At 36.3% G+C, this 8760-nt stretch overlaps 1 protein-coding gene across 5 annotated transcripts; it reads right to left on the bottom strand.

Annotated features, from left to right (window-relative positions):
- Positions 1-281: 281 nt before the first annotated feature.
- LOC126733170 (kinesin-like protein KIN-7G) lies at positions 282-8088 on the bottom strand. Of its 5 annotated transcripts, none has more exons than XM_050436365.1 (14): positions 7616-8088; positions 6826-7038; positions 6265-6354; positions 6063-6163; positions 5850-5963; positions 5694-5775; positions 5540-5607; positions 5385-5450; positions 5171-5295; positions 3848-4184; positions 2579-2683; positions 1530-2501; positions 1025-1347; positions 282-928 (listed from the first exon to the last, which is right to left on the bottom strand). In XM_050436365.1, exons 1-14 carry the CDS (start codon positions 7638-7640, stop codon positions 604-606), a joined length of 2946 nt encoding a protein of 981 aa, XP_050292322.1. In that variant the 5' UTR covers positions 7641-8088; the 3' UTR covers positions 282-603. The 5 variants fall into 5 exon arrangements, with proteins under 5 accessions (XP_050292322.1, XP_050292324.1, XP_050292323.1 ...); XM_050436367.1 differs by having other exon boundaries at positions 6826-7260; positions 7616-8087; XM_050436366.1 differs by having other exon boundaries at positions 6826-7247; positions 7616-8087.
- Between the last annotated feature and the right edge of the window lie 672 nt (positions 8089-8760).

The following is an 8760-nucleotide window of genomic DNA, read 5'->3' as shown; positions in this document are numbered from 1 at the left end:
ATGAAAATGTGTCAGTTAAATTTTAAAGCTCTTGGTAGGCCAAGCCATTAATGCCATGGGTTAAATTATTTTTATTTATTTTTAGATAGGTTAGGAGTTAACTAGAACTTTTTTTTTTTTTTTTAAGAATAAAAAAAAAAACTAGAACTTTTTTTTTTTTTTTTTTTTTTGGGTAAGCAACTAGAACCTATTAATACCATACTTTTCGTCTGATCACTGATGTATTTTAGGAAAAGCATGTCCAGAAGGAGAATGCATATGTATATGAAAAAATTTTGACATCAAGAAACTTCAATATTATTGGTAAGAAACCGTATATAGACATCATGTTTCCACCTTGATTATTGGTCATCAGAGAAGGCTGATTTACAGGAAAGGAGGAAAGCATGGGATTACAGTTACACGTACTATTAACCTGCACAACTTACAAGCTTTTTTACATTCAATTGCAATCAGAATCAGATTTATATAACGTGGAAATTTTCTGTAAACTGATAATCAACTATATAAAATGGAGCGGTGATCAAAAAAAAAAAACTATATAAGATGGAGCGGTAGGAATCACATCCACCCGAATTTCCATATGGTGATCCAGAAACAAGCTTACAGGATAGATTTCACATTAGGTTTCCAACGACGATGTTTATGACAGCTTGAGGGTCGGGGTGTAAAGTTGAGCCCAAACATTTCCTTGAACGCCATCTCTGGCTCAACAGAACCAACCAGCTTTGCAACAACACAGGCACTCTCTGCAACGTGGTCCATGTCTTTTGTGTCTGTCCAAAGTCGGTGTACCAACTGCAACCTCCTATGCTTTGTATTCAACCCAATACCCCATCTAAGGTAGAGGTTATGTCTATCTTGTTTAGTCAGCCTCTTCTTCATTTGCTTGCACAGCATCTGCCTCTCATGTCGTAGAGCCTTCAAGCTGTTCATGAATGACACGTTTAAATTCTCTATGGCAAAACCAAAAGTGAATGAATTTGACAAACAAACCTCTTAGACAAGATGTTATCAATATTACCTTGATCTGGGTGTTAGAGTCCGACCATCTTCCACAGTTTGAGAACCTCTCAAAAAGATGTCCTTAAGGAAGGAGAGCCTCCTAAGCTCTACTTCCATGTAAATAGAATCTGCTGGATCACCTTTAAATAGCAGCAGGAAGAAGTAGGTCCTGTGAACCAATGAGATGTTGCAAGCATTCCAGAGTTCAATAATCTCCTTTTGGAGCCTCCTGAATTCTGAAAACCATCTTGAAGGACTACCTGTATCATCTTGCATAGGGTCCAAGCCAACATCTTTTACATTCTTTATGCAAGCTGGGGGCTTTGGTTCCATCTCCAGTACCTACCAGGCATGAAAATCCATGTTAAACAAATGATGGTGGCTATATTTTCAAAAGAAACTGATCTTTCAGAAATTTCCTGTTAAGGAAATATTGATAAGGCCCATGTCACTAAATTGTCCATTAGATTTTGAGATTCTTGTTGGATTTCATGTTATATATTTGGTGTTCTATAAACACTCACCGCATGATCAGAATGTTGAGTCTCACACTGACAGTCGGCCATTCCACTCATTCCTGTAATTGAAGTACTTCTGCTGATACTATTCTGATCAGATGAACTTTTGGCATCCTGCACTTCAGGCTCATCAACAGTATCTCTCTCCCCTGAAGTATGAGAATTACTTCTGGATAACTTGTCAATGATGGCATCATACTTCAAGGTAGCAAGTTTCATCTGAAGACCCTCAGGTCTTCCAGTGAAGGCTCTCTCAAACCAAATTGGTGGTGTGTTCTCGTGCTTTTCTAACTCTCCAAACCAAGGTGAAGAACTAGTCATAAGACTCGCTTTACAACTTCTACTCCGAGTTAATCTCAAGCATCTAGAGCTAGGCGCATCTTTTTCCATCAGCCATGGAGATGGCTTTTCAGGGGATGGAACACCAAAATCTGGAAGAAAGCTATTCAACCCTTTATCTTCTTTCAATACGGGCGACCCCAATTCTTGATTTGGGCTACCTCCATTATCGACCACCGTCACTCCTGAGGTAGCTGTGTTTTCTGTGGGAGACAACGTATTTGAGTTTACATATCTGTTTGGGATTGAATCTAATATATTTGACTTTACATATCTGTCTGGGCTTGAATCTTCATATAGGTTTGTGCTTGGTTCTTCCATCTCAACGCATCGAACTTCCTTACAAAGGTCCTCTGATTTTTCATCAGTCTGTTCTTCTGTTTCCTCTTGATACTGATGAGTTCCAACAAAATTAGGAATATTAACTGAAGAGGGTGGGGTGGAAATGGATTGCAAGAGCTTCTCTTGGAATTGAGGAATTTGAAACAAGGTATCATCAGAACTACTCCGACTGTGTCCATCTGAATGGCCGTCATCTAAGCTATTAAGATCTGCCAAAATGGCCGTCTCAGATATTTGATTTTCATAGTCCCATGAAGTTCGCACTCGCAATTTGGGGTAAAGATGATTTGGATCTGCCTGGAAAAAGATGGACAGGAACTAAGGATAAGAAAGTACCTCAAGGTTAAAGGGTGCTTTAGTTCTACTAGACATACCGGTACTACTGCAGGTCTATCATCACCAACCAGTTGTAGCAGATCCTTAACCTGAGCCTGAGCAAGGTCTAGTTGCAAAGTCAGCTCTTTGACCTCTTTCTTCAGCTGCATGATGGGGAAACAAAAAATAGCACAACAATTCAAGGTTTTAGGCAATAAAATTAATGCTGCCCGTTGCATGCATGGCAAAAATGTACCTATGTCCTAAAGAAATGCATCAACTCATAGTTAGATCATACATCCCAGAGCATACTTGCACCTCCGCCCCCACCTCCCCCCCTGGATCCCCCCAAAAAAAGGTGGTGGGTACACACAAAAGGATCACTTCAAATGTTGGCTAGATATTTAAGCCTCTGTCAAGAGGTCAATTAGTGACTTTTCAGCATAAATATGACAGCAGGCAGTTCTTACAGAGATGAAAGAAACAATTACTATAAGGGGACAAAAAAGGAGGAAAGAAGAAACAGTGACAAAGGCTCTAATAAAATATTTTCAGAATAAAATAACAAGTATGGGATACATTGATGGATTTTATTAATCAAACCAAGGAAGATCAAAAGATAACTTCAAAAGTCAATTCAACTTAAAAACTAAATTATCATCTTGGTCTTCTACTGTTTTCCCTTCTTTTAGATTCTTCAGTAGATTTATTTTCCAAGTCATGCTTGCCACTCCTCTCTTATGCTCCATTGGTCCTGTTTTATATGTTTTCATTGTTGTTCATGATAATTTAATCACATATTAACAATAGCTGAACTGGAATTCCAAAGAATCAGGAGCAGGACTAGATAAAGTTGCAGTGAGTTATGGGACTAATCTGTTCTTCTTCATGCATCTTTGTGACTTCAAAGCTCTAAATGCAAAAAAATAAATAAAATAAAAATAAAAAGGACAAGGATAAATCTTAGAAATTCTGGGTATCACTTAAAATCATACAACCTATAGAAATATATGAATCAGTTATGGCAAGATGAACACAGTTGAATGAACAGATAATGCTTACATAGGTAGCCAGCTCTAATAAGGTTTCCATCAGTACATATAGTTTTTGACATATACCACCAAGTGTGATAAAATGTAAGCATTTATCTTTATTTCAAGGAAAAGGACATCAATGGTACTCTAGGATTTAATAGGCAGCTAAATTTGATATTGTTGGGAATACACTTGTGAGTGAAATCCCACATTGGATACTAACGAAAAGAGTGAGTAGTTAATATAACATATAGAAACACCACTTGACCCAAAAGGCTTAAGTCTATTCATTACCTTTTCAACCAGAAGATCCTTTTCTCTCAGTAATGAAGAAGAATCAGATGTGACAGAAGTTGTTCCTGAACTTCTCAATTCACTTTCCAGTCTAGACAATTCTCTTTGCAAATGCTTTACCAGTGCTTTATCAGACATGACTACATTGACCTGTGCGTTAGTTGACACTTCTTTAGCACAACTTGCAAACAAGAGAGTGTTTCTTGTTTGCTCAACATGACTACGTGCAGGGCTCATGGTACAGATGATGGCAGTTTTAGCATTGCCTCCTAAAGAGGATTGCAGTATGCGGGTTAGCTTCGAATCTCTAAATGGAATGTGTCCATTTCTTCCCTTGCTGCACCCAATGTCAAAGTTAATTCTATTAGTATATATAGTGACCTGTTCATTCCAAGCTAGGCTACAATCACACAACCAGTAAAGAACATATCAGAAAGGAAAAAAAGGAGAAGAGAGGGGGGGGGGGGGGGGGGGGGGGGGGGGCGCTAAACATGCAAAAGGTTCCTTATAAAAATTGCATTAACAATTTTGAGTAGTTTCTAGAAAGTCCATAATGATCAGTACCTTAGTATTCAAAATCATATCAAAGCAATGAGCTACTCAATTGCACTATATATCCATGTTTGATAAACTGTGATCAAAGTTAAGGGAAGAAATTTTTTGACAAAAGCTGAAAATTATTACTCAAATGATTTAATCAATGACTACCATGAAAGAAAGACAGCGGAAAAAACATTTGGATGAGAGTAGCAATTATCAGAGAAGAGGATTTAATGCATCTTACTCATATTATTACAGGGCATCATGTTGTCTATTGTGCACATTATAGCAATGCACAACAATATCATCTTCTCCTAAAGTGGCGACTATGTTTTCTATTTTAAGTTTAAGGTTGAAGTTGTATACTTTGACAATACATAGATTTGCTAACTATGAATGAACTGATAGGATGTGTACTGCATTCAATCCTTTAACATGGTTCACAGTTTCATTAAGCATTAAATTTGTTTGTAATAAGCCAGATAACTGTCTACAACGTTGACCTAAAGTTGACGAACTCTGTTATGTGGTTGCTGTTAATACTCCACTGGCAAATCCAATTAAGTAAGGTCGAAAGATCATAAAGCCAGACTTAAAAATTGAGGTGTATAAAAAAGAAAACTGCAAACCACACTAATTAAATTCATCATCTTTCATAATTACTCTTGATTCTAAAGCATCACCAGAAAATTCTCACAAATAGAACTCCTTTGATAATCATTCATTAATGAAAATAAATAAGTTTAAGGTCAAAATTTTGAGAGAGAAGCAAGGCCAGCAAACCTGAGCTTACGAATAACAGTTCCCAGAGTTAACAAACTGCGATTTATGTGGCAACCTTCTTTCAACCTTGCACCAGCTGCCAATGACTGAGATGCACGCTCACTTCCCGCAAGGTCAACAAAATTCTGTAGCAAAATAAAAAATATTATCATTGTTGCTCTCTCTCTCTCTCTCTCTCTCCCCTAAAACAAAGTAAAACGTTAACAATTCATACCACGGTAGCAGTAAGGGAGCTTGACTTGTCGTTGCCAAGAAACTCACGTGCTGAACTTTCAATTGTCTGACACAAACACAATATTTTGTGAAACAAAGTACTAGAAACTATCAGGAAGGCAAACAGTCCAAAATTTGTAATGAAATTGGTCATACCAGTCTGAGAATCTGATGAGATCTGGAGCTTGCTTCATTCAGGGATGTCTCCCCAATTTGTCTTTGAGCTGCAAAGATAAATTAGGATGTTGTTTATAACTGCAGTCATGATTCATTCAGTGAAAGACTAGTTTGAAGCATCCTCATTGCTCACCTTCACAGACAGATAGAAGTTCTTTAAAATGGTTCCAGTCCCTGATTGTTTCCTCTGTGAGTCTCTCAACAATAGTCCCTCTCTATCAAGTTAGCAAATTGTTAGTGCAAAGAATCTTACTTCTACAGTACTTAGCATATCAAAAATGATATTCACCTCTGGATCATCAAGAAGCCTCAAATTGGTACTATCTGCACTTAGGAGGTCCCTGACAGATTCATTGTAAATCTCCATAGCAGAGAACTTCAGAAGAAATTCTCTTTCCTTGTGCTACAAATCCACATTATTTCAAAAGATTAATGGAACCCAAGGAAAATAAGGAAATGCATAACTGAAAAAAGGAGAAATCAATCCTAATGTTTTAATTACCTTCTCTATGTAGTCATATATATCTGCTACAGTGTACTCAGTAATTCCACTCATAGTATACGTCTTTCCACTGCTTGTTTGTCCATATGCAAAAATACTTGCTGAAAGGCAGGTTATCAGAAAGAATAATGCAGATATTATTGGAGTTCAAGCTTCATGAAACGGGAATAGTGAGAAAGAAAGAAAAGGAGAACATACTCACCATTTATACCACTGACAACTACAAGTGCAACTTCCTTGGCTGCTTCTTCATATACCTGCCTTGTAGAGCAGTCACTCCTAAATACTCTGTCTAGAAGCAAAAAGTAGCCAAACAAAAGAACGTAGATCAAATAAGTAGAAAATTAAAAAATTAAATCCGTGTCAGTCAGATGTTGCAGACATATCGTTCATACAAAATGCTTTTTCTAATAAAACCAAATGGAAACAGTAACCCAATTTAACATCTGAAAAGAGTTTATCATATCAGTGGCGGCCAAGTTCGAAACTTATAAGTCAGAATCAGTTACATAGAATGAATTTCACAAAGAAAACAAAGACAAAATAGGAAATCACACAGATATTTTAAGCTACTAAATTGGAGATCAATTCAAGCAAGATTTTCTTCCATTATCCAGTAGATTTGACTGAAATTGGGTACAATCAACAGCAAAAGTATGAGGGCTGCATCAATTGTATGTCAAAATGGACACAATTTGATGAATAAGACCCAGAAGATGCATTAACCAAAGTAAACCAAAATGTAGTTTTAGCACTTCCTTACCAAATGTATATGCAGTTGGGTACATGGACCGCTCAGAAACTGAAAGGTTACTCCTGTATATGATAGTGCTGTCATTGATGCATTCCCACTCCGACACATCATTCCTCGCAATCTCCTTCTCGTTCAACGGCCTCAGCCGAACTGAAACATTTATTTTCTCGCCACGGCCACTCGGCCCTTGCATTATCTCCTCTCCACCAGCTGCTCCCATGTCTCACCTCCAAGAAAGTTTCAAAATTGAGACCATAAAGAAGTAAAATAATTCCAATAAACACCACCCATCACTGTCTCCTTTCTTCACCTCCCCACTACTTTTCTAAGTCTGTTCCATCAATGCATAACGGTTCCTACTACAATAAAGCAAGTTGGACTTATCAGAACATTTAGGGCCACACAAACTTTTTTTCATCCACCATCATCTTCTGCATCAACAAACTAATCATGGGTTAATGCTAATTCAACCACCTATTTTATTCAGTGTTTTGTCTGCACCATTTAACCCTATATTCTTCATATCAAAACATACATATACATATACAATACTCAATATATAATATAACAAAAAGCCTTATTTTTATTGTTTTTCCTGTGAAAAACAAATCATGGGTCCTGTTAATTTAATGGAAAGTTTGTATTTTTCTAAGATGGTCCCCAATTACAGACTGTCAAAAGTCTTCCTCTCATGTTACCACATTTTTTCTGTTTATTCAATGCAATTGCAAAAAAAAAAAAAAAAAAAAACAAAGACACAAACAGACACAGAGAAAGAGAAAATGAATGAGATATTCACCTTGGGGTTCAGATTTCACAGTCATTTTCAAGGAATGTTTACGATCTATGGAAGATTCTTTATTAGCTCCGTTTGCAGTTCAGTGCAGTAAAGTGCAGAGAAGAAGGAAAAAAAAGAAGCTCCAAAATGCGCGTCTTGGATTTGATTTTCTGACCAAAGTTTTATTGTTTTTGGCTGTGTCGGTTTCTTTTCTTTTCTTTTCCAAATTTGGCCCCGTTGTGCAACAAAATCCCACTATAACTTGCCCAGAATTACACAAGTAGTTCACAATTTGACGAATTCTGTCGAATTTCCTGAATATTTTCAACTGTGTACCCAAACACAAAAATTTTCGGGACTCAACTGAAATACCAACTAGGCCGCGTTTGGTTGAAGAATGTTGGAGATTCGGAGCTGGTTGAGGCCCCAATCTGAAACTCAAACGCCGGTTGCTTAACTTGCTTTTTAAATACAACAAACTAATTTTTAAAACTGAATAGACAAAACAAGCAAGTTGAAAATGTATTTTATTCCACCTAAACCAAACACAGCCGTCCAGTTGGGGCACATTGCCAAATCGACAGCGAAAATGTTCTTTTCAATCATAGAAAGTTATCTAGGATTGTGACATTCTCTCACCTCATGCAACTGCGCTCACAAAATTTTATACTCCTAAGTCCTAACACAAAAAATAAAAATAAAATGAATAAAATGCAGGCTACAACTTACTATTTAATAGACAAATTATTTTATATAATATTTTTACAAATTTTTGATATAGTAATTTTTTTACTAGTTCAGTTGAAAAAAAAATTGTAAAAAATTTATAACTCTAGTATTTTCTAAATATTAATAAAATTGAGAATTGAGAACTGATATGCTATCTATAGTGAATATAAGAGTGATTTTAGGATTGCAATTAATTCCGCATTTATTTTTAGAACTCTCTTACGAGACAAACTTGTGACTAGTTGTTTGTCATTTTTACATAAACTTGTCATTTTTTTTTCTATTATTCATAGTGAATTATGTCAAATAATTATAAAAATAAGTGTAAAATTAGTTGTAATACTAGGATTATGACTTTTTAGTGGGTTGGGTTTTTTTAAGTAGTTGCCCAAAAAAAAAAAAAGTTAAGTTTGGAGGGAGTGGTGGTTGTGGCATCT

The sequence above is a fragment of the Quercus robur genome, chromosome 6 (genome assembly GCF_932294415.1).
Source record: "Quercus robur chromosome 6, dhQueRobu3.1, whole genome shotgun sequence".
NCBI lineage: Eukaryota > Viridiplantae > Streptophyta > Magnoliopsida > Fagales > Fagaceae > Quercus > Quercus robur.
The sequence above is the reverse complement of the archived record's forward strand: the minus strand, read 5'-3'. Positions and strand labels throughout refer to the sequence as shown.

Coding starts and splice junctions, on each gene's coding strand:
- LOC126733170 (XM_050436365.1), bottom strand. CDS start 7,640: ATGACTGTGAAATCTGAACCCCAAG. Junction 6,355..6,825: donor CCCAACTGCATATACATTTG/GTAAGGAAGTGC, acceptor TTTTGCTTCTAG/ACAGAGTATTTAGGAGTGAC. Junction 5,776..5,849: donor GGCTTCTTGATGATCCAGAG/GTGAATATCATT, acceptor CTAACTTGATAG/AGAGGGACTATTGTTGAGAG.